We start from the raw sequence: 25,918 nt of genomic DNA on the forward strand, positions 1-25,918 counted from the left end.
TACAGCAGGCGGTTAAGAAAGCAAATGGCATGTTGGCCTTCATAGCAAGGGGATTTGAGTACAGGGGCAGGGAGGTGTTGCTACAATTGTACAGGGCCTTGGTGAGGCCACATCTGGAGTATTGTGTACAGTTTTGGTCTCCTAACCTGAGGAAGGACATTCTTGCTATTGAGGGAGTGCAGCGAAGGTTCACCAGACTGATTCCCGGGATGGCGGGACTGACCTATCAAAGACTGGATCAACTGGGCTTGTATTCACTGGAGTTCAGAAGAATGAGAGGGGACCTCATAGAAACGTTTAAAATTCTGATGTGTTTAGACAGGTTAGATGCAGGAAGAATGTTCCCAATGTTGGGGAAGTCCAGAACCAGGGGACACAGTCTAAGGATAAGGGGGAAGCCATTTAGGACCGAGATGAGGAGGAATTTCTTCACCCAGAGTGGTGAACCTGTGGAATTCTCTACCACAGAAAGTTGTTGAGGCCAATTCACTAAATATATTCAAAAAGGAGTTAGATGAAGTCCTTACTACTAGGGGAATCAAGGGGTATGGTGAGAAAGCAGGAATGGGGTACTGAAGTTGCATGTTCAGCCATGAACTCATTGAATGGCGGTGCAGGCTAGAAGGGCCGAATGGCCTACTCCTGCACCTATTTTCTATGTTTCTATGTTTTATCCACCTGGCCTGCTACTTTCAGGGATCTGTGGACAAGCACTCCAAGGTTCCTTTGTTCATCTACACTATTAAGTGGCCTACCGCTTAATGTGTATACCCTTTCCTTATTAGCCCTCCCAAAGTGCATTACCTCACACTTCTCCGAATTAAATTCCATTTGCTACTGCTCTGCCCACCTGACCAGTAGACTGATATCCTCCTGCAGTCCATGACTTTCTTCATTATCAACCACACAGCCAATTTTAATGTCTTCTGCAAACTTCTTAATCATACTCCTTATATTCAAATCTATATCATTGATGTACACCACAAAAGCAAGGGACCCAGTAATGAGCCTTGCAGAACCCCACTGGAAACATCCTTCCAGTCACACAAACATCCATCAACCATTACCCTTTGCTTCATGCCTCAGCCAATTTTGGATCCAACTTGCCACTTTGTCCTGGATCCCATGGTTTTAACCTACGTGACCAATCTACCATGTGGGACCTTATCAAAAGCTTTGCTAAAGTCCATATACACTACATCGTACACACTACTCTTATCGACCTTCCTGATCTTCCTTCAACAGATTTGTGCTGACTGTCCCTAATTAATCGTTGCCTTTCCAAATGTAGATTTATCCTGTCTTTCAAAATTTTTTCCAATAATTTTCCCACCACTGAGGTTAGGCTGACAGGCCTGTAATTACTCAGCCTATCCCTTTCTCCCTTCTTAAATAAGGGTACCACTTTAGCAATCCTCTGGCACCATGACCAAATCCAAAGAGGATTGGAAAATGATGGTCAAGGCCTCTGCTATTTACTTTTACTTCACTTAACAGCCTGTAATGCATTTCATCCGGGCTTGGCGACTTATCTACTTTCAAAGCTGCTAAACCCCTCAATACCTCCTCTCTGACTATGTTTATTTCATCCAGACTGTCACTTCTCCTTGATAGCAGCATCTGCATTGTCCCTTTCCTTTGTGAAAACAGAAGCGAAGTATTCATCAAGAACCATACCAACATCTTCCACCTCCACACAAAGATTACCCTCATGTCTTTAATAGGCCCTAACCTTTGTTTAGTTATCCTCTTGCTCTTAATGTATTTATAGAACATTTGGGTTTTCCTTAATTTTACTAGCCAAGAATTTTTCATGCTCTGAGCATTCCTAATATCCTTTTTAATTTTACCTCTGAACTTTCTGCATTCCTCCAAAGATTCTACAGTATCCTAGACATCCAGGGGGTTCTAGAATTGTTATACCCACCCTTTTTCTTTAAGGACACATGTTTGGCCTGAGCCTTCCGGATCTCCTCCTTGGATGCCTCCCACTGTTCAGACACTGATTTAACCACAAGTAGCTGTTTCCAGTCCACTGTGGCCAAATCACTCCTCAACTTAGCAAAGTTAGCTTTTCCCCAATTTGGGACTTTTATTTCTGGTCTATCCTTGTCCTGATCCATAACTAACTTGAATCTGACTGAATTATGGGCACTGACACCCAAGTGCTCTCCCACTAATACCCCTTCCACCTGCCCAGCTTCATTCCCCAAAACCAATTCCAAAACCACCCCCTCTCGTGTTGGGCTTGTTACATACTGACTAAAAAAGTTCTCTTGAATGCATTTTAGGAATTCTGCATACTATGGGCCCAAGTTTCCACAGGATAAAAAACGGGCGCCCCTCCAAGCTGGGCGCCCGTTTTTCGTGCGTAAAACGGCGCCAGAAAAAAAACGCGCTATTCTCAAGCGCTTTGCAGCTCCTTGTCTGATTGGCGCAGCGCCCAGGGGGGCGGAGCCTACACTCGCGCCGATTTTGTAAGTGGGAGGGGGCGGGTTATAATTAAATTAGCTTTTTTCCTGCCGGCAACGCTGCGCGTGGGCGTTGGAGCGTTCGCGCATGCTCAGTGTGAAAAAAATCATTGGCACTCGGCCATTTTTGTAGTTCTTTGTAGCTGTTTAATTTTTGAACATTTTTAAATAAAATCACATTGCCATCAGCACAATCTCCTGCCCCTCCCTCCCCTCCGTGGCAACAAACAGCTGTCTCTTTCCCCTCCCTCCCCTCAACAACAACCCGCTGTCTCCTTCCCCTCCCTCCCCTCCGCGGCAACAAACCGCTGTCTCCTTCCCCTCCCTCCCCTCCACAACAACAACCCGCTGTCTCCTTCCCCTCCCTCCCCTCCGCGGCAACAAACCGCTGTCTCCTTCCCCTCCCTCCCCTCCACAACAACAAACCGCTTTCTCCTCCGCCCCCCCCCCCTCCCGCTCAGCGGCGCGAACAGCTTTCTCTCCTCCCCCACTCCCGCTCAGCGGCAACGAACGGCTGCAGAATTCTCCCTGGCTGAAGCACTTTCACACAGGTAGGAAGATGGTTTATTTAATCTTTTCTTTGCTTAAAAATGTTTATTCAGGTTGGATTTATTTGTAGAAGTATAAATAAGGATTTATTGTAGAATTTAATGACTTCCCTTCCCCCCCCCACCTCATTCTGGACGCCTAATTTGTAACCTGCGCCTGATTTTTTAATGTGTAGAACAGGTTTTTTCAGTTCTACAAAAATCTTCACTTGCTCCATTCTATTTAGTTTGGAGTAAGTTTTCACTGTGAAAACTTTCAAATCAGGCGTCAGTGGCCGGACATGCCCCCTTTTGAAGAAAAAATTCTGTTCCAAAGTAGAACTGTTCTACCCGACTACAACTGCAGAAAAAAAAAATGTGGAGAATTGCGATTTCGAAGATAGTCCGTTCTCCACCAGTTGCTCCTAAAAATCAGGCGCAAATCATGTGGAAACTTGGGCCCTATATCCTTCACACTATATTTGTCCCAATCAATATTAGATAGTTAAAATCTCCTATTACTGCCCTACAGTTTTTGGACTTCACAGCAATTTGCCTACATATTTGCTCTTCCATCTCCCTCCCACTGTTTGGGGGTCTACAATACACGTCCAGCAGCGTGATCGTCCCTCTTATTTTTCAATTCGACCCATATGGCCTCATTGGATGATCCCTCCAACATATCATCCCTCCTCACCGCTGTAATAGTTTCTTTAATCAGTACCGCAACCCCCCACCCTTTTACCCCCTTCTGTCTTGTCTAAAAATTCTGTAACCAGGAATAATGATCCTGCCAAACCTGCCCCTTTTTCAGCCATGCTTTTGTAATGGCTATAATGTCATACTCCCGAGTGTCTGCCTGTGTGTGCTCTTAGCTTATCCGCCTTAGTCGCTATATTCCTTGCATTAAAGTATATACCATTCAGCACAGGTAATGAGTCGTCTGGGCTGAGAAAGATACATGGCACACTGAAGCTCCGCCCTCTGCTACATTATGGCAGCTTGTTGCATTGAGTAACCCCAAGGTTTCTTTCCTCTATTATCTTACTGCATATTAAAAACTTCATTTTCAACTATCAGACATCTGTTCCAAACATACGTTTCACTTAATTTATAGCCTCTGGTGCTACTTTCTTGGCGTATTCTGGTTTCAGCTTCTCTATACAATGTTTATTAAACTCATGCATTTTGATTGGGTCCCACTTCTATATTGTAAAGACCAAGCTTCTCTCGTCTTTCAGTCATCGTTTTACTCGATCAGTCTCGGTTTTAAGGTTAAAAACTCCTGGGAGAGGCAAGAAGAAATCTAATCTGGTCATGTTGCCCATAAGGGGAACAACTGGTGTCTTTAATGTACTAAAACCTCCCAAGGCGCTTCGCAGGAGCGTCAACTAAAATGACACCGAGCCACAAAGGAGATATTAGGAGACGTGACCAAAAGCTGGGTCAAAGAGATGGGTTTTAAGAAGTGTCTTAAAAGGAGGAAAGAGGAACCGATGCATGAGATATGGACATCGCTGGCAAGACCAGCATTTATTGCCTATCCCCAATTGCCCGTGAGAAAGTGGTGGTGAGTCGCCTTCTTGAACCGCTGCAGTCCATGTGATGAAGATGCTCCCACAGTGCTGTTAGGGAGGAAGTTCCAAGATTTTGGCCCAGTGACGATGAAGGAATGGCAATATATTTCCAAGTCAGGATGGTGTGTAACTTGGAGGGACATTTTCAGGTGATGGTGTTCCCATGCAGTTGCTGCTCTTGTCCTTCTAGGTGGTAGAGGTCGCGTATTTGGGAGGTGCTGCCGAAGAAGCCTTGGCGAGTTGCCACAGTGCATCATGTAAATGGTACACACTGCGCACAGCGGGTGCAGAAACGAACCAAACCATGTAAACTGGAAATGCATCATCGCAGTCACATCGGGGAGGGGCGATTCACCTGCTCTGTATGTGCATCAAGGTCCAGGTCAGTGATTGGAACGTGGGCAGATACAGCAGGAGCGGCGAGGTCAGGGCGAAGGAGCAGTGAGACTGTGGAGGGGTATAATCGGGGCCCATGGGAGGCACGAGTTCGGGGCCAGGGGTCGAACGGGCCAGCCCACACTGCGATGTGTGCGCGCACTAGGTCCGTGCAGCAGAGCAGGTCTCCAGTCATCTTGGGTAATCCTTCCCACTGGATCAAGACCTAGCTCTGTCAAGCCCATGTGGTGGCTGGAGTGCAACGGTCACCACACATTAAAAAAATCCACGCACAGGCATCTTCCACCCTTCAGGATGCAGTTCAGGACCTGGAATTTTAGGGCCTTCATTGGAACACCTGTGAACTTATCCTTTTTTGGCGTGGAAGCAAATCATCCTCGTTTCGAGGGACTGCCTATGATGACACACTGCAGCCACGGTGCGCCGATGATGGAGGGAGTGAATATTTAAGGTGGTGGATGGTGTACCAATCAAGCGGGCTGCTTTGTCCTGGATGGTGTCGAGCTTAAGAGTGTTGTTGGAGCTGCACTCATCCAGGCAAGTGGAGAATCTTCCATCACACTCCTGACTTCTGCCTTGTAGATGGTGGAAAGGCTTTGGGCAGTCAGGAGGGGAGACACTCGCCGCAGAATACCCAGCCTCTGACTATCTCTTATCGTCACAGTATTTATGTGGCTGGTCCAGTTAAGTTTCTGGTCAATGGTTAGCCCTAGGATGTTGATAGTGTGGGATTCAGCGATGGTAATGCCGTTGAATGTCATGGGGCAGTGGTTAGACTCTTGCTTGTTGGAGATAGTCATTGTCTGGCTCTTGTGTGGTGCGAATGTCACTTCCACATGTCAGCCCAAGCCTGAATGTCATCCAGGTCTTGCTGCATTCGGGCATGGACTGCTTCATTATCCGAGGAGTTGCGAATGGAACGGAACGCTCTGCAGTCATCAGCAAACACCCCCTCTTCTGAAGAAAGGTCATTGATGACGCAGCGGAGGATGGTTGGGCCTAGGACACTGCCCTGAGGAACTCCTGCAGCGATGTCCTGGGGCTGAGATGATTGACCTCCAACAACCACCTTCCTTTGTGCTGGGTATGACTCCAGTCAGTGGAGAGTTTTCTCCCATTCCCATTGACTTCAGTTTTACTCGGGGGTCCTTGATGCCACACTTGGTCAAATGCTGTCTTGATGATCATTCTCACCTCTGGAATTCAGCTCTTTTGTCCATGTTTGGACCAAGGCTGTAATATGGTCTGGAGCAGAGCGATCCTGGTAGAACCCAAACTGAGCATCGGTGAGGTTATTGGTGAGTAAGTGCCGTTTGATAGCACTGTCGATGACACTTTCCATCACTTTGCAAATGATTGAGAGTAGACTGATGGGGCATTATTGGCCTGATTGGATCGGTCCTGCTTTGTGTGGGCAGGACATACCTGGGAATGTTTTCCACATTGTCGGGTAGATGCCAGTGTTGTAGCTGCACTGGAACTAGAGGCATGGCTAGTTCTGGGCTCATAGACTTTGCTGTATCCAGTGCGCTCAATCGTTTCTTGATACCACGTGGAGTGAATTGAATTGGCTGAAAACTGGCTTTGGTGATGGTGGGGACCTTAGGAGGAGGCCAATATGGATTATCCACTCAGCACTTCTTGCTGAAGATGGTTGCAAACGCTTCAGCCTTGTCTTTTGCTCTTGCGTGCTGGGCTCCGCCATCTTTAAGGGTGGGGATATTCATGGAGCCTCTTCATCCTGTTAGTTATTTAATGGTCCAGCACCATTCACAACTGGATGTGGCAGGGCTGCAGAGCTTCGATCTGATTCTTTGAATGTGGGATCGCTGAGCCTGTCTGTAGCATGCTGCTTCCAGTGTTTAGCATCTCTCTCATCTGGAGGGAGGAGAGCACGCCGGGAGATCTCAGATGCAATAATCGTGACCATTTTTAAAAAAGGGGACAAGTCCGACTGCGGCAACTACAGAGGAATCTCCCTTTTATCAGCCACTGGGAAGGTCATCGCTAGAATCCTCCTCAACCGTCTTCTCCCTGTGGCCGAGGAGCTCCTCCCGGAGTCACAGTGCGGATTCCGTCCACTACGGGGTACAACAGACATGATCTTAACGGCACGACAACTGCAACGGAAATGCGGTGAACACCACCAACCCTTGTACGTGGCCTTTTGACCTGACAAAGGCCTTTGACACTTAAACGCGAGAGACTATGGAGCGTCCTCCTCCGTTTCGGCTGTCCCAAAATGTTTGTCGCCATCATCCGCCTACTCCACAACGACATGCAAACCATGATCCTGGCCAACAGATCCACCACAGACCCAATCCACATCCAGACCGGGGTCAAGCAGGGCTGCGTCATCACGCCAACCCTCTTCTCAATCTTCCTCGCTGCCATGCTCCACCTCACACTCAACAAGCTTCTCGCTGGAGTGGAGCTAAACTACAGTACCGGTGGGAACCTGTTCAACCTTCGTCGCCTCCAGGCCAGATCCAAGACCGTCCCATCCTCTGTCATCGAGCTACAGTACGCGGACAACACTTGCGTCTGCGCACAGAGAACTCCAAGTCATAGTCAGCATCTTCACCGAGGCATATGAAAGCATGGGCCTTACACTAAACATCCGTAAGACAAAAGTCCTCCACCAACCTGACCCCGCCACACAGCACTGCCCCCCCCGGTCATCAAGATCCACAGCGCAGCCCTGGACAACGTGGACAACTTTCAATACCTCGGAGGCCTATTATCAACAAGGGCAGACATAGACGACGAGTTCCAGGTCGGGAGCTCCAGGTGCGTGGAGAAAGTCAGGAGGTGCGACGCTGAGGCCTATAAAAAGGCCCAACGCGTCGGAGGAGGCTCGGGAGTTCCAGGTGTGTGGAGAGAGTCAGGAGGTGCGTCGCTGAGGCCTATAAAAAGGCCCAACGCGTCGGAGGAGGCTCGGGAGTTCCAGGTGTGTGGAGAGAGTCAGGAGGTGCGTCGCTGAGGCCTATAAAAAGGCCCAACGCGTCGGAGGCGGCTCGGGAGTTCCAGGTGCGTGGAGAGAGTCAGGAGGTGCGACGCTGAGGCCTATAAAAAGCCCCAACGCGTCGGAGGAGGCTCGGGAGTTCCAGGTGTGTGGAGAGAGTCGGGAGGTGCGTCGCTGAGGTGTGCTTGTGCAGCTACAGGGAGAAGGCAAAAAAGAAGTAGAATGAAATAGAAAGGTGACTTCACAGTCAAGAGGGTAAGTGATTGGCTATCCTGCAGTGGTGCAGCAGGGAGGGATTCAAATTCCTGGGGCATTGGAACCGGTTCTGGGGGAGGTGGGACCAGTACAAACCCGACGGTCTGCACCTAGGCAGAACCGGAACCAATGTCCTCGGAGGAGTGTTTGCTACTGCTGTTGGGGAGGAGTTAAACTAATATGGCAGGGGGATGGGAACCAATGCAGGGAAACAGAGGGAAACAAAATGGAGACAGAAGCAAAAGACAGAAAGGAGATGAGTAAAAGTGGAGGGCAGAGAAACCCAAGGCAAAAAACAAAAAGGGCCACTTTGCAGCAAAATTCTAAAGAGTCTAAGTGCATTAAAAAGGCAAGCCTGAAGGCTCTGTGCCTCAATGCGAGGAGTATTCGGAATAAGGTGGACGAATTAACTGTGCAGATAGCAGTAAATGGATACGATATGGCTGGCATCACAGAGACATGGCTCCAGGATGACCAAGGCTGGGAACTCAACATCCAAGGGTATTCAACATTTAGGAAGGATAGACAGAAAGGAAAAGGAGGCGGGGTGGCGTTGCTGGTTAAAGAGGAAATTAATGCAATTGTAAGGAAAGACATTAGCTTGGATGATGTGGAATCGGTATGGGTGGAGCTACGGAATACCAAGAGGCAGAAAACGCTAGTGGGAGTTGTGTACAGACCGCCAAACAGTAGTAGTGATGTTGGGGAGGGCATCAAACAGGAAAATAGGGGTGCTTGCAATAAAGGTGCAGCAGTTATCATGGGTGACTTTAATATGCATGTAGATTGGGCTAACCAAACTGGAAACAATACGGTGGAGGAGGATTTCCTGGAGTGCATAAGGGATGGTTTTCTAGACCAATATGTCAAGGAACTAACGAGGGGGGAGGCCATCTTAGACTGGATGTTGTGTAATGAGAGAGGATTAATTAGCAATCTCGTTGTGCGAGGCCCCTTGGGGAAGAGTGACCATAATATGGTTGAATTCTACATTAGGATGGAGAATGAAACAGTTAATTCAGAGACCATGGTCCAGAACTTGAAGGGTAACTTTGAAGGTATGAGGCATGAATTGGCTAGGATATATTGGCGAATGATACTGAAGGGGTTGACTGTGGATGGGCAATGGCAGACATTTAGAGACCGCATGGATGAACTACAACAATTGTACATTCCTGTCTGTTGTAAAAATAAAAAAGGGAAAGTGGCTCAACCGTGGCTATCAAGGGAAATCAGGGATAGTATTAAAGCCAAGGAAGTGGCATACAAATTGGCCAGGAATAGCAGCGAACCCAGGGACTGGGAGAAATTTAGAACTCAGCAGAGGAGTACAAAGGGTTTGATTAGGGCAGGGAAGAGAGAGTACGAGAGGAAGCTTACAGGGAACATTAAGACGGACTACAAAAGCTTCTATAGATATGTAAAGAGAAAAAGGTTAGTAAAGACAAACGTAGGTCCCCTGCAGTCAGAATCAGGGGAAGTCATAACTGGGAACAAAGAAATGGCAGACCAATTGAACAAGTACTTTGGTTCGGTATTCACTAAGGACGACACAAACAACATTCCGGATATAAAAGGGGTCAGATGGTCTAGTAAGAAGGAGGAACTGAGGGAAATCCTTATTAGTCGGGAAATTGTGTTGCGGAAATTGATGGGATTGAAGGCTGATAAATACCCAGGGCCTGATGGACTGCATCCCAGAGTAACTAAGCAGGTGGCCTTGGAAATAGCGGATGCATTGACAGTCATTTTCCAACATTCCATCGACTCTGGATCAGTTCCTATGGAGTGGAGGGTAGCCAATGTAACCCCACTTTTTAAAAAAGGAAGGAGAGAAAACAGGGAATTATAGACCGGTCAGCCCGATATCGGTAGTGGGTAAAATGATGGAATCAATTATTAAGGATGTCATAGCAGCGCATTTGGAAAGAGGTGACATGACAGGTCCAAGTCAGCATGGATTTGTGAAAGGGAAATCATGCTTGACAAATCTTCTGGAATTTTTTGAGGATGTTTCCACTAGAGTGGACAAGGGGGAACCAGTTGATGTGGTGTATTTGGACTTTCAGAAGGCTTTCGACCAGGTCCCACACAAGAGATTAATGTGCAAAGTTAAAGCACATGGGATTGGGGGCAGTGTGCTGACATGGATTGAGAACTGGTTGGCAGACAGGAAACAAAGAGTAGGAGTAAATGGGTACTTTTCAGAATGGCAGGCAGTGACTAGTGGGGTACCGCAAGGTTCTGTGCTGGGGCCCCAGCTGTTTACATTGTACATTACAATTAATTGCCTCGTCTAAATCATTAGTGTCTCCAAATTTACGGATGACACTAAGTTGGGTGGCAGTGTGAGCTGCGAGGAGGATGCTATGAGGCTGCAGAGTGACTTGTATAGGTTAGGTGAGTGGGCAAATGCATGGCAGATGAAGTATAATGTGGATAAATGTGAGGTTATCCACTTTGGTGCTAAAAACAGAGAGACAGACTATTATCTGAATGTTGACAGATTAGGAAAAGGGGCGGTGCAACAAGACCTGGGTGTCATGGTACATCAGTCATTGAAGGTTGGCATGCAGGTACAGCAGGCGGTTAAGAAAGCAAATGGCATGTTGGCCTTCATAGCGAGGAGATTTGAGTACAGGGGCAGGGAGGTGTTACTACAGTTGTACAGGGCCTTGGTGAGGCCACACCTGGAGTATTGTGTACAGTTTTGGTCTCCTAACTTGAGAAAGGACATTCTTGCTATTGAGGGAGTGCAGCGAAGGTTCACCAGACTGATTCCCGGGATGGCAGGACTGACATATCAAGAAAGACTGGATCAATTGGGCTTGTATTCACTGGAGTTCAGAAGAATGAGAGGGGACCTCATAGAAACATTTAAAATTCTGACGGGTTTAGACAGGTTAGATGCAGGAAGAATGTTCCCAATGTTGGGGAAGTCCAGAACCAGGGGTCACAATCCAAGGTTAAGGGGTAAGCCATTTAGGACCGAGATGAGGAGAAACTTCTTCATCCAGAGAGTGGTGAACCTGTGGAATTCTCTACCACAGAAAGTTGTTGAGGCCAATTCACTAAATATATTCAAAAAGGAGTTAGATGTAGTCCTTACTACTAGGGGGATCAAGGGGTATGGTGAGAAAGCAGGAATGGGGTTCTGAAGTTGCATGTTCAGCCATGAACTCATTGAATGGCGGTGCAGGCTCGAAGGGCCGAATGGCCTACTCCTGCACCTATTTTCTATGTTTCTATGTTTCCAACACCGCCTCCAGTGAGACAGCGCAGCCTTCGGCCACCTGAGGAAGAGAGCGTTAGAAGATCAGGCCCTCAAATCTGGCACCAAGCTTAAAGTCTACTGGGCTGAATTGATACTCGCCCTCCTGTATGGATCTGAGACGTGGACCATGTACAGTAGCCACCTCAAGTCGCTGGAGAAATACCACCAACGATGTCTCCGCAAGATCCTGCAAATCCCAAGGGGGACAGACGCACCAACGTTAGTGTCCTCGACCAGACCAACATGTCCAGCATCGAAGCAATGACCACACTCGACCAGTTATGTTGGGAGGGCCACATTGTCCGCGTGCCCGACACAAGACTCCCAAAGCAACCACTCTACTCTGAACTCCTACACGGCAAGCAAGCCCCAGGTGGGCAGAGGAAATGTTTCAAGGACACCCTCAAAGCCTCCTTGATAAAATGCAACATCCCTACCAACACCCAAGAGTCCCTGGCCAAAGACCGCCCTAAGTGGAGGAAGTGCATCCGGGAGAGCGCTGAGCACCTCGAGTCTCATCGCCGAGAGCCTGCAGAAAGCAAGCACAGGCAGCAGAAGGAGCGTGCAGCAAACCAGACTCCCCACCCACCCTTTCCTTCAACCACTGTCTGTCCCACCTGTGACAGAGACTGTAATTCCCATATTGGTCTGTTCAGTCACCTGAGAACTCACTTTTAGAGTGGAAGCAAGTCTTCCTCGATTTCGAGGGACTTCCTATGATGAGTCCTGTGTTGTAACTTCCCCAGGTTGGTACCTCAGTTTTCGGTACGCCTGGTGCTACTCCTGGCATGCTCTTCTGCACTCCCTATTGATAACAGGGTTGGTCCCCTGGCTCGATGGTAACGGTAGAGTGAGGGATATGCCGGGCCATGAGGTTAAAGATTGTGGTGGAATAGAATTCTGCTGCTGCTAATGGCCTACACCACCTCATGGATGCCCAGTTTTGAGCTGCTAGAACTGTTTTGAATCTATCCCATTTAGCACGGTGCTGGTGCCACACAACACGATGGAGGGTGTCCTCAGTGTGAAGATGGAACTTCATTTCCACAAGGATTGTGTGGTGGTCACTGCTCCCAATGTTGTCATGGATAGATGCATCTGAGACAGGTAGATTGGCGAGGACGAGGTCAAGTAGGTTTTTCCCCTCCTGTTGGTTCTTTCATCACCTGCTGCAGGCCCAGTCTGGCAGCTATGTCCTTCAGAACTCGGCCAGCTCGATCAGTAGTGGTGCTACTGAGCCACTCTTGGTAATGGACATTGAAGTCCCCAACCCAGAGTACATTCTGTGCCCTTGCAACTCTCAGTGCTTCTTCCAAGTAGTGTCCAACATGGAGGAGTACTGATTCATCAGCTGAGGAAGGGCAGTAGGTGGTAATCAGCAGGAGATTTCCTTGCCCATGCTTGATCTGAAGCCATGAAACTTCATGGGGTCCGGAGTCAATGTTGAGGACCCCCAGGGCCACTCCCTCCCGACTGTATATCACTGTGCCGCCATCTCAGGTGGGTCTGTCCTGATGGTGGGACAGGACATACCCAGGGATGGTGATGGAGGAGTTTGGGACATTGGCTGAAAGTCATACACTCAGAATTATACCTATGTCAGGCTGTTGCTCGACTAGTCTGTGGGACAGCTCTCCCAATTTTGGTACAAGTCCCCAGAGGTTAGCGAGGAGGACTTTGCAGGGTCGACTGGACTGGGTGTAACATTGTCGTGTCCATAGCCGGTGCCGAGGTCGATTACAAGTGGTCTGTCGATTTTCTTATTGTTTTTCGTAGCGGTTGTGTACAACTGAGTGGCTTGCTAGGCCATTTCAGAGAGCAGTCAAGAGGCAACCATATTGCTGTGGGTCTGGAGTCACATATTGGCCAGACCGGGTAAGGACGGCAGATTTCCTTCCCTAAGGGACATTAGTGAACCAGATAGAATTCCACGATAATCCAATAGCTTCATTGTCACCATTACTGATACTAGCTTTTTATTCCAGATTTATTTAATTAACTGAATTTAAATTCCCCAGCTGCCGTGTTGTGATTTGAACTCACGTCTCCAGATCATTAATCCAGGCCTCTGGATTACTGGCCCAGTAATATAACCATTATGGTATCATTCCCGAGGGAAGGGAATTTCAGAGCTTAGGGCCTAGGCAGCTGAATGGTGGAACAAAGGGAGTGGGAGGGATGCTGAAGAGGTCAGAACTGGAGAAGCACAGAAAGCCGGACGAGGTTAGAGATGGATGACAGTTTCAGAAGATGAGCTGAGGCAAGGGCAGAGACACGCAATGTTAGCGAGGTGGAGGGAGGCAGACTTGGTGATGGAGAGGATATGCGATTGGAACCTCAGCTCAGGGTCAAATAGGATGTCAAGCTTGTGAACGGTCTGGTTCACCTTCAACAACCTGATTAAGTTCCACAATTTGCTCAACTCACAAAAAATGCTGAAAGGTTCTATCAAGGCAATGGAAGGAACTTTGTCTTCCTTAAATCAGGGGAGCAATACCTAGTGGTGGGGAGGTCATACATAACCAGAAGAACCATAGATGGGCTCTGGGGAGACACGGCCTAATGGAAAATTCTTACTCAATTTGTTCTTGTGATGTGGGCGACCCTCATGAAGCCACTTTTAATGCCTACGCTAGGCCAGTTGAGAAAGTATCTAGTGTCGATCATGCAGTGTATATCTGGAGTCGCGCTGGGGTGATCGATTGCCTTCTCTGAAGGATGTTAGAGAACCAGTTGGGTTTTTAGTCAGTCAACTTTCAGTCATTTTTATCCTTCATAAATTTCACAACTTGCCATGGTGGGGTTTGAACTCACCAAAGTTACTAGGTCCAGCACCCTAATCACTAAACTACCAATCCCATTTGCAAGGTAATTCGGTAATAACCAGACAGTGCGTTTGTAAATGATCTGCTCACCTGGGATTTATGCATAAATCCACTTGGCAAAGAGCAAAACTCTAATTCAATTCAATCTTTTTTTAGAACAAGAGGGGAGGGTCTCGGCTGTCACTTGTCACTCTTACAGAATGGAGAAAGCGAAGGGATAATATGCACTACATTGTGTGGCAGACAGGAAGCAGCGAGTCGGGATAAACGGGTCCTTTTCAGAATGGCAGGCAGTGACTAGTGGGGTGCCGCAGGGCTCAGTGCTGGGACACCAGCTCTTTAAAATATACATTAATGATTTAGATGAAGGAATTGAGTGTAATATCTCCAGGTTTGCAGATGACACTAAGCTGGGTGGCAGTGTGAGCTGTGAGGAGGATGCTAAGAGGCTGCAGGGTGATTTGGACAGGTTAGGTGAGTGGGCAAATGCATGGCAGATGCTGTATAATGTGGATAAATGTGAGGTTATCCACTTTGGGGGCAAAAACATGAAGGCAAATATTATCTGAATGGCGGCAGATTAGGAAAAGGGGAGGTGCAGCAAGACCTAGGTGTCATGGTACATCAGTCATTGAAGATTGGCATGCAGGTGCAACAGTGAAGAAGGCAAATGGCATGTTGGCCTTCATCGCTAGGGGATTTGAGTATATGAGCAGGGAGGTCTTACTGCAGTTGTTCAGGGCCTTGGTGAGGTCTCGCCTGGAATATTGTGTTCAGTTTTGGTCTCCTAATCCGAGGAAGGACTTTTTTGCTATTGAGGGAGTGCAGCGAAGATTCACCAGACTGATTCCAGGGATGGCAGGACTGACATATGAGGAGAGATTGGATCGACTGGGCCTGTATTCACTGGAGTTTAGAAGGATGAGAGGGGATCTCATAGAAACATATAAAATTCTGATGGGACTGGACAGGTTAGATGCAGAAAGAATGTTCCCGTTGTTGGGGAAGTCCAGAACCAGGGGTCACAGTCTAAGGATAAGGGGTAAGCCATTTAGGACTGAGATGAGGAGAAACTTCTTCACTCAGAGTTGTTAACCTGTGGAATTCCCTGCCACAGAGAGTTGTTGAGGCCAGTTCATTGGATATATTCAAGAGGTAGTTAGATATGGCCCTTACGGCTAAAGGGATCAAGGGGTATGGAGAGAAAGCAGGAAAGGGGTACTGAGGTGAATAATCAGCCATGATCTTATTGAATGGTGGTGCAGGTTCGAAGGGCCTACTCCTCCACCTATTTTCTATGTTTCTATCAGATGCACAGCAGGGTGCTCAGCATCACGAGGTAGAATGATGAACATTTTGACGAGAAAGCCTTGTCCAAACAGTTCCTGTCCAGATGTTAACCCTGCCTCACTCTCAAAGTACCAGGAATTTCTGCCATTTATAATAACAAGCTTCACTAGTTAAAATAGTTACTGGGAATTCATCACGATGGAAGTTTACTTTTACAGCAGGTAGTGGGTTAGGTTTCAGCTTCCTGTGTAATGGAGAGTGATGACGCTGCTTTTCTTTTCAGCAATATCAATGACATTAGGGTTAGATCAATATAAATCCAGTTCAAATTACACAAACTGGCAAAATTGAAGCTTCACTTTTTATGTTAAGAAAAATGAACCAAAGAGGATGCAATTGCATCATCAGCTTAGAAACAATGACAGTTCAATGACAACACAAAATGGCCGACAAGGACATCATTGCCTCCGGAACAGCTCAGGCCCACGGGAATCCTGACAGGACTCTCTTCAATATAAGAGTACAAGACCCACGACTGCACCGATCGCCATTCTCATCAACTGATCAATGCAAAGACTCACTACCACACTGATCTCCGCCCTCATCAATACAGGGACTCACGACACCGATCGCCATCCACATCACTGGTCAACATTCCTTGTTCAAATCAATCATACTGCAGGAGAAGATGCCTGGGTGACAGATATTCCATCAGGCTTCACACCCCAGATTTAGGAAGGGTGGGAGGCAAGAGAGAGGGTGTGGGAGAATAAATAAAAATTGCCAGGGTTCTTGCTCCAATTGCTATCCAAAGATCTCTGCTGGAAACGGCCACTTGAGAATGTCAGGCAAGTACAGGACAGAGCTCAGTAATACCCTGCTGACAATCAGTAATAATCACAAAACAAACTATCACTGCGCACCCAGCATCGCGAGGAGAAGCAATTTGCGGTGCTTATTTGCTTTTTTAAAAAAAAAATCATCCCTTGCTACTTTTTATTCCTCCACCAAACAGAACAGAAATGGTCACTGCGCAGAATTCAAAGACCCGACGTGTTATATTAAACTGCAGTTGAGACAAGTGTTTCCCAAGTTGATTGTGCTGACTCGGCAGTGACAGGCCGGATGCTCGGCGATGTCCCAGTTATTGCTGCGTTCTGAAGGTGAAGCTGCAGCAGGGTAGTGTGCTGTAGTGCAGTGCGCAAGGAGATTAAATTCGAGAGAGAGGAAGAATGGGAGAAGGCACAATGAATGAAGCTCGCAGTGAATAAAGCTGAATAAATGAAGAGGTTGAATCAGAGCCAAGTCAACGCTCATTGTGATCTGGCTCTTTTCCAACTCATTTTCTTATTACAATACTCTGCCCAAGAGTGCATGCAGATACAGCTTGACAAAAAACACACAATTAACTTCCCTGGTCATTGCTGTATTGGCTGATCTCAGCCAGCAGTGCTACAGTTAGTCTCGGTGCCTCTGCACCAGGGAGGTAGAAAAGACAAACAGGCAAGAGTTTGTATGCAGTGCCCCCCATTTCTGCAATACGAGATGCTGACTTCCCACAGTTAGTTAAATAGATTGCTGACAATCACCCACCAGCAATGGTTACTTGGTCAGCACCCAGTGGGACAAAGGAGAAGAAAATGGCTTTTCTTTTTAAAGTACAAAAAAAAAACAAGGGCCATTTGACTCTTTGTCTTTGTGTCAGTGCAGTCTCCCCCACCGGACCCAATGACTCGAAGCCCACTCCTTCGCTCTTTAGCAGTATAATTTGATATTTTTCTTGAATCTCGTAATCAACTCCTCTTCAATTCGACATTAAAATGCAGTCCATATTCTAACAATCTTACAGCACAGGTGGCCATTCTGCCCATTGTGCCTGTGCCAGCTCTTTGAAGGAGCTCCCAATTCATCCCACTCCATGCTCTTTCCATAAAGCCCTACAAAATGTTTCCTATAACTATTTATCCAACTCCCTTTTGAAAGTTACTATTGAATCCTTCAGGCAATGCATTCCAGATTGTAACAATTGCTGAGTTAAAAACATTTTCCTCATCTAATAAGAACACTGAAATAAAATCCTCCAGTACCACCTCCAAGTTTGTAACCAACTCACTGACTAAGATCATTAAACAGACACAGGTGAGGAAAGGCCATTTGGGTCAGAGTCACTCATCTCCAGACCAGAATCAAAGGATATGGCGATAGTGCAGGCAAGTGGAGTTGAGGTTGAAGATCAGCCATGATCTCATTGAATGGCGGAGCAGGCCCGAGGGGCCGAATGGCCAACTCCTGCTCCTATTTCTTACGTTATGACCTCATCACAGCCTTGATCCAAACATAGACACAAGCGCTGAATGCTAGAGAGGGGAGCAAGTAGCTGCCCTCAACTTCAAAGCAACATTTGACCGAGTGTGGTATCAAGGAGCACTTGTAAAACTGAAGTCAATGAAGGTAAAAGGGCTGGAGTCATACTTGACTCCGAGGAAGATGCCTGCGCTCGTCAGAGGCCAGTCATCACAGCACCAGGACATCAGTTCAGGAGACCCTGTCCGTGGCCCAACCAACTCCAGCTGCTTCATCCATGACCTTCCCTCCATTAAGGTCAGGAGTGGGGCTTACATTGACAATCCCAGTGTTCACCTTCATTCACAACTCCTCGGATGCTGAGGTAGCTCATGTTAGCCTAGTACAGGACCTGGATGGTTAACACCATGGCCTGTGCTGATAAGTGGTAGGTAACATTTACGCCACATAAATGCCACGCAACTATCATCACCCGGACGTCTGCCCCTGACCTTCAATTCCACCATCACCGAGTCTCCATCCATCAACTTCTTGGGGTAACCCCACGGACCAGGTGGTGAACTGGAACTGCCATATTAACATCATGGCAACAAGAACAGGGCAGAGGCTGGGTGCTGTGCGATGAGTGGCTCACCTTCTTCTGACCCCTCAAAGCATATCCACCATCTACAAGGTTCAAAGTGCCAATACTCAGCCCGAGTTCACTACACAATAGGTAACAGTGCGCGTGCACACACACACGCACACACTTTTAAAAAGAAAAATCTTGCCTTTTGCGTAGTTGAAGTGCTGCTTGTTTTGCAAGCTCTGGGGGTGGGTAGTTGGAAAACAGCTCCTCCGCTTTGATGATCAGCACCTCGTAAGGAAGGTCCTGTGGTATCTTGGACAGTAGCTGATGGACGCTGGCCATGTCACAGTCGCACGTCAGAACTTCCTTCTCCCTGTGCAACACAATCTGAAACAAGGCAGTCAGTCAGTCTCAGGGTTGTGCCTTTCACATACCGCACAATTGACAAGTTTCCCTCAATGACTTGTCAGGCTCCCCATTGGGGTAATTGGGAAAGGTATCCAGTAGGGTCTCCGGTTCCATTCTCAGTCTACACCAAGTTAACTGATCTCAGCGAGGGCTGCAGTTTGCATGTCATTATGAAGGAAGAATATTCGGCTTAACTTCGTTCATTCATCTAGCATGACCTTCAAGTCCATCCATTGCAGCATCCAGCTGGTTCCATGATCCCAGGGATTTTGCCCCCACCACTCTATCCAGGTCATTTCCCGCTCCCTCAAAGTCACACACCGTTTCCCGCTCCCTCAAAGTCACACACCGTTTCCCGCTCCCTCAAAGTCACACAATGTTTCCCGCTCCCTCAAAGTCACACACCGTTTCCCGCTCCCTGGCTGAGAGGCAGGCAGTCGTGACAAATTTCAACTATTGTTCTGTACCCAAACCAGTGTTTTTTTCCCCTATCCTCCCACTTTGATCTCCGGATGTGGGTGATGCTGGCAAGGTATTGCCCATCAGAGAGAGGATGGTGATGGGCTTAGTTGGGTAGCAATTGTTTTTATAGTGCTGGGCCACTGCAGAGGTGTTAAGAGTCAGCCATGTATTGTGGGACTGGAGTCACATGTAGGCCAGACTAGGTCAGGGCGGCAGGTTCCTTTCCCTGAAGGACATTCGTGAAATAGTTCGGTTTTCATGACAATCGGCCAATTTGAACTCATGACCTCTGGGTTGCTATAACCACTATGGGTGCTGCACCATTCCTCCTGCCCCTACATTAGAAGTTACAACACAAGAACAGGCCATTTGACCCAACCAGCCTGTGTCAGCCTTTACCCTCCATGCAAGCCGCTTGGGAAGCCTACGCTAAAACTCTGCTCTCCTACAACAAAGCTTGGCCAAGTGATGATTGTTCTTTGGGAGTATGGCGGCTGGGGGGGGGGGGGGGGGGGGGCGGGGGGGTGGGGGGCGATTTACAGTCAAGCCCTATTTCGTTCGCATGCCACACCCACAGTGCAGCAGGTGCCATTCGGTTGTGATCAGAAGCAGTAACCCTTGCTGCGTGACGCCTCCCCCACCCAACCACCCCCCCACCCATCACCCCAAACCAGGGGTGCCGAGGCCAGCTATGGTGTCACTGCTACTGGCCCCAGCTGACATCAGTTAATTCACCATAGTCTGCTCCATGACTTTGCACCACACTGGGCCCCGCCTCTTGTTCACTCGGTTACCATTAACTACCTATTTGACAGCTGCAGCCTTTCACAGGTTGAAGAGAGAACCCTGGACTGCCCATATGCCGCAGACACCAGCCTTAAGAGTAATGGACAGAAACAATCTCTTCCAAGGTGCCATACATGGGCTGCAATGCCACGCGTCATTCCCGTCCGCCCAGCGACCAGGCACGGACACGCAGCCGCCCCTTGGAGTACAGTGAACAGTTCTGGTCTCCACATTACAAAAAGGATAGAGAGGCACTGGAGAAGGTGCAAAAAAAGATTTACAAGGATGAGATCAGAATTGAGAGGTTAAAACTATCAGGAAAGACTGTACAGGCTGGGACTCTTCTCTAGAAACGAGAAGGCCGAGGGGTGATCCAAGAGATCTTTACAATATGAAAGGTTAGGCATAGAGAAAATGTTTCCACTTGTGGGGCAGTCCAAAACTAGGGCCCATAAATATAAGATAGTCACAAATAAGGAATTCAAAAGAAACTTCTTTAAGCAGAGAGTGGTGAGAATGTGGAACTTGCGACCACATGGAGTGGTTGAGGCGAATAGCACAGATGCATTTAAGGGAAAGCTATACAAGTACAGGAGGGAGAAAGGAATAGGTGGTTAGGCTGATGGGGTTAGATGAAGCAGGGTGAGAGGAGGCTCGAGTGGAGAATAAACAGTGGGATACACTAGCTGGGACAAAGAGCCCGTTTCCACGCTGGAGATTTGATGTAATTCCGACAAGCCGCTGAACACAAGGAGCAGAGAAGTACCAGGCTGGGTGTTCAGGGACTCAGGTGGGCACACGCCACTACGTACCGCTGCCGCAAAGTAGACCGCCATCAGTGGGTGACTCGCCAGGAAGAAGTCGTAGAGCCGGACGGTATGCCGGAACTCGGAGAGGACGTGACCGTACCAGGTGATCAGCCAGCTCAGGGCAAAGATGGTGCCAACCTCAGCCCTGAATCGGAGACACAAGACAGCTTCAGCCAGGGAAATTACTCTCACTTAAAGCAAGAAAGAACCTGCATTTATATAGCACCTTCCACACCCTCAGGACCTCACAGCATTTCACATCCAATGAGTTACTTTGAAGTGTAGTCACAGTCGTCGTGTTGACAAGTGTGGCAGCCATTTCCAACACTGCAAGGTCCCACAAACAGTAAATCAGATAAATGACCAGCTAATTTATTTTTGTGGTGTTGGTCCAGGGATCAATGGTGAGCAGGACACCCTGCTCTTCTTTGAATAGTGTCATGAAATCTATTACACCCCTGCACAGACTGACTGACAGGTCTAGGTTTAATGTCTCATCCAAAATACGGCACCTCCGACAAAGCAGCACTCTCTCGGTGTGCTGAAATGCTGACCTAGGCTATCTGCTCATGTCTCTGGAGTGGGGCTTGATCCCATGACCTTCTGCCTCAGGCCAAGATCATTTATTCAGATGTTAGCATCTCTTACCAATGTTGTCACTCAGTTTGTTTAGCGCAGTGGTACAATATCCTTTTGGGGGGGGGGGGGAAGGGAAAAGACCAGATAAAAATAACGCTAGAATATTGGCAATATCCTTGAGTGAATCTTATGAGGAAAGGCTGGGCCTGTACTCATTGGAGTTTAGAAGAATGAGAGGTGATCTTATTGAAACATACAAGATTCTGAGGGGGCTTGACAGGATAGATACAGAGGATGTTTCCCCTCATGGGGAATCTAGAATTAGGGGGCATAGTTTCAGAATAAGGGGTCGCCCAATTAAGACGGAGATGAGGAGGAATTTCTTCTCTCAAGAGGGTCGTGAATCTTTGGAATTCTCTGCCCCAGGGAGCTAGGTCATTGAATGTATTCAAGGCTGAGATAGGCAGATTCTTGAACTATACGGGAGTCCAGGGATATGGGGAGCGGGCAGGAAAGTGGAGTTGAGGTCAAGATCAGATCAGCCGTGATCTTATTGAATGGCGGAGCAAGCTCGAGGGGGCATATGGCCTACTCCTGCTCCTATTTCTTATGATATTCTTAACTAACAAGGGCATTAACACAATCCCAGGGTTTGTAAACAATAGGTATTTCACTGCAAGTTTAGGTTTGGATACAAAAGCCATCAGTTGTATTAAAGCTTCCCTCCCCTCCCACATTCCTCCTCCTGAAAACATTGACCCATGCCAAGGTGCAGTCCCACAAGGGCCAGCCATCCTCCACTGCCTAGCCCAAGAGGCCCTACTTTGCATACGAGCTTAGTGTCCAGGAGCAATATGACTGTTGTCGTAGTAGTTTTCACTGCTTATAATGGGCGTTTTGGGATCAATGCAATTAGCCTGCTATAAACACTGGATGATGCATCATCTTTGAGAGAGTGAGAGAGCGAATTGGAAGAGAGAAGGAAAACAGCTGACTGGATTCCAATTCTATCCCAACAGTTACTGTTAGCAAAGTTTAACTTGGAAAGCGATCAACAGATGGTCTGTCTGGTTGAAGAATCGGGAGCTAGTAAACTGCAGGAGGGACAGGATTTCTATAACTGAGCCATGCATACGATTCTAGTTCAGAATAGGTGATTGTTAATAATGAAATAGACAGTGGGTGCAAAACCAACAGAATGAACCATAGAGGGATTTAAATACATACAGGTTGAACCTCCCTTATCCAGAACCACCCCTCGTCCAGAACCATTCCCGGCCACTGGGTGGCGCACGCGCAGAACTCCGACATGAACAAATTGAAGTCCTTCCTCGCTGCTGACTCCCACAGTCTACCGCCCTCCCCCATGATCTCTCTGCCGCAATTCCAGCCCTGATATCGCCTTGCTCAGGATCTGTACCATCCAATTGAACATGACCACCCCTCATCCGGAAAAATCCCTTATCCAGAACAGGCCAAGTCCCGAGGGCTCCAGATAAAGGAGGTTCAACCTGTATATTAGAACAAGGTGCAAAGGACTTCTTGACCTGGCCAAAATAGCTGGCGCGCTCAACATGTTCCAGTCAGCGGCTGTGTCATTTCATGGCAAATGGTTAGCGCTATTGGCATCTGTCTGTGATAAGCGAGGATGGTGAAAGTGGTAGGGACTGTATCAGTCAAATGCATGCCGCCCAACCTTTTTTGTTCGACTTAATGTTCACATGCGCATACATCCAGCAGAGCTCACTGACCTTGTCTTTCTGCCCTCCTGAGCCCATGAACACAAAGCCAAATAATGCTCCCACAACTGACCAGATACCGATCAGTCAACTCTGCACAGGCCACACACTGACCCCATGTCCTTCCCATATCTCACCACTGTACCATGTGAGATATTTACCATCGAGCCTTGGGAGAGCCATGCTAAAGCTTTGGAACACATTTTATTGCTTAAACTGGTCCAATAGCTAAATTGTCCAAGTTATTAAGGTCGTTTTTGAATTTTAAAGATTCAGTTCATGGTACATTACAACAAATGTTCAAAAGTATTTAATTGGCTGCAAAGTGCTTTGGGATGTCCTGAGGTCAGGAACGACACGAGAAATGTAATTTTTAAAATACACCAGATTCTGGCATCCCAGCCTCCAAACTCAACCTAAAGCTCTTGCCGTATCCTCTCTGTACACCAAGTCCCGCTCATCCATCACCCAGTCCTTCCTGTCCCCCACCTCATCAAACTTAAAATTCTCATCCTCGTGTATAAATCTCTTTATGGCCTCTCCTCCTCTCCATGTCTGTAACCACTTCCAGCCCAACAACTCCTCCCAATTCACTGCTCCTCCGAATTTGGCCTCTTGTGCAAAGCCCTCCTTTTGCCCCACCATTGGCAGCCATGCTTTCAGCCACCTGGGCCTTCTGCTCCCGAACTTACTTCCTAAAGCCTACGGCCTTTGCAGCTCTCTCTCCTCCTTAAAGGCCACCTCTTTGGACAAGCTTTTGGTCATCCCGCCCAATATTATCTTCGTTGGCTTGGCATCTTCTTTATTGCCCCCTTGCACCTCTGAAGTGCCTTCAAATATTTTTCTATGTTAAAAGCGTGACTTAAAATAGGGTTGTACTGCTGCAGTACTAGGTCTCCACACTGGAGGCAGACAGTGAGGTACATAAACAGTAGATCTCCATCTGCAGGCATTTAATGGGTAGAGCAGTAATTCAGATTCATTAGTTTGATTTTTTTCCATTTGGCACTAGCCTCCTACACTTTTGCCCACTGCAGCAGTCTGTAGAGTAAGTACCAGCGTGCTATTTGAACACAGAGGGCATCGCAACCAAGTTCAATCTTATTCTCACCGGACATCCACTTCCACCACGATAACAAGAATGTTTTCCTCTCCCTGGCCAAATGTAGCACTCCAACCCCTGCACAGTTCAACAAGTCATAGAGTCGCATACATAATCAAGGCTGATACTGCAGTACAGTGCTGAGGGAGTGCTGCATTGTTGGAGGTGTTGTCTTTCGGATGCCACATGAAACCGAGGTCTCTCAGGTGGATGTAAAAGATCCCAAGGCCACTATTCAAAGAGCAGAGCAGTTCGCCCCTTGCTGTGAGCAAATTGACTGCTGTATTTCCAGTTACAACAGTAACGCCTCTTCACAAGTACTTCATTGGCTGGAAAGCGTTTTGGGATTCCCCGAGGGCATGATAGGTGCGATAGAAATGCAAGTTCTTTCTACTTCTGGTTTCAAGAGCTCTCTTTCTCTTGAACACCCCAGAGTAAGAAAGTAGTCCAAAATCCACCCACCATCGCAGGCTGCTCTTCCAGACTCCCTGGTGAATGGTTATGGAAGGGTTATGGAATGGCAGTAGGGGGCGGTGGGGCAGATGGATAGCTCCTCTCCTTAGCCAAGAAGATGGGTTACTCAGGACAACTTCTTTTTTTCTCCTTGTTTGGGTAAAGTTCTGATACCTCTCCAAGTGGCCATTATTCGGGGTGGGGGGGGGGGGGTGTTAGTCTCCATGGTGAGGTGAGCATATGCAGGCTATTTAATCGCTGGCACATCACAATCAAACCCTATTCAGTCTTTGCCCACACACGTACACTCACTCTCTAGCACTAACACTTACTCAGCCAGGCACCGAGACTATCTATAATATGCCTTGCCCAGATCTGGGATCCAATTGGAGGCCCTGGTCTGTACGATCCAGCCATTCACTGAGCACATTGGTGGGGTGGGGGAGGCCCAGTCAGGAAGAGATAAGGTTACTAAAGAAAGTTTGGCAAAAACAGAAGCCTCACCTCTGCATGAAGTTGTGGAGTGCTGGCTTCACTCGCTCCAGAATTGGCATTAGGTAGTTTAAGATATGTTTAGTGCTGTCCATTGTCGGATCCATAAAATCCCTGTACAAAAGAGAGAGAAGAGTTACCCTTTACCTCACTCGTCACCACTAAGCACACACTGTGCCCTGCAGCAGGCATGTGCTGTACCAGGATGGCATGACTGGCATCAGTACTCATCATGATCCTCCCAGCAGGCTTCAAACCACCATTCCTCATTGCCAACTTCCCCCACTCCTATTCTCAAGCCGTCGATTTCTTGCCAGGTTATATCGTTTCTCAGGTTCCCTCTGGTAATTCGCCTATTATCCATGCGTTGACCTTATTTGTCTATTCCACTGCAGGAGCCATCACACTCCAGCCTGATCCTCGTCTTACCCGCATGCGTGCATCTCTAGCAGAGCGGAGCACAGTTGGTCTCCCCCACCAACCCCCCTTCCCATTCCTGATCCAGGGATTCGCAGAACAATTGTCTGGCTCAAATCGCATTACACCACAGACTAAAGATCAAATGTGGGGCTTAGAACATATGAAATAGGAGGAGTAGGCCATATGGCCCTTCGAGCCTGCTCCGCCATTCAATAA

At 47.8% G+C, this 25,918-nt stretch overlaps 1 protein-coding gene across 1 annotated transcript in view; it reads right to left on the reverse strand.

Annotated features, from left to right (window-relative positions):
- The window catches only part of LOC139264772 (TBC1 domain family member 20), a 54,747-nt gene that overhangs the window by 9,399 nt on the left and 19,430 nt on the right, over positions 1 to 25,918 (reverse strand). Inside the window, exons 5-7 of the mRNA XM_070881888.1 lie at positions 25,295 to 25,396; positions 20,921 to 21,062; positions 18,655 to 18,839 (exon numbers count right to left, since the gene is read on the reverse strand). Coding sequence (XP_070737989.1) covers positions 18,655 to 18,839; positions 20,921 to 21,062; positions 25,295 to 25,396 — 429 coding nt within the window. The remainder of the gene's footprint in view (positions 1 to 18,654; positions 18,840 to 20,920; positions 21,063 to 25,294; positions 25,397 to 25,918) is intronic.

The sequence above is a fragment of the Pristiophorus japonicus genome, chromosome 5, assembly GCF_044704955.1.
Source record: "Pristiophorus japonicus isolate sPriJap1 chromosome 5, sPriJap1.hap1, whole genome shotgun sequence".
Classification (NCBI taxonomy): domain Eukaryota; kingdom Metazoa; phylum Chordata; class Chondrichthyes; family Pristiophoridae; genus Pristiophorus; species Pristiophorus japonicus.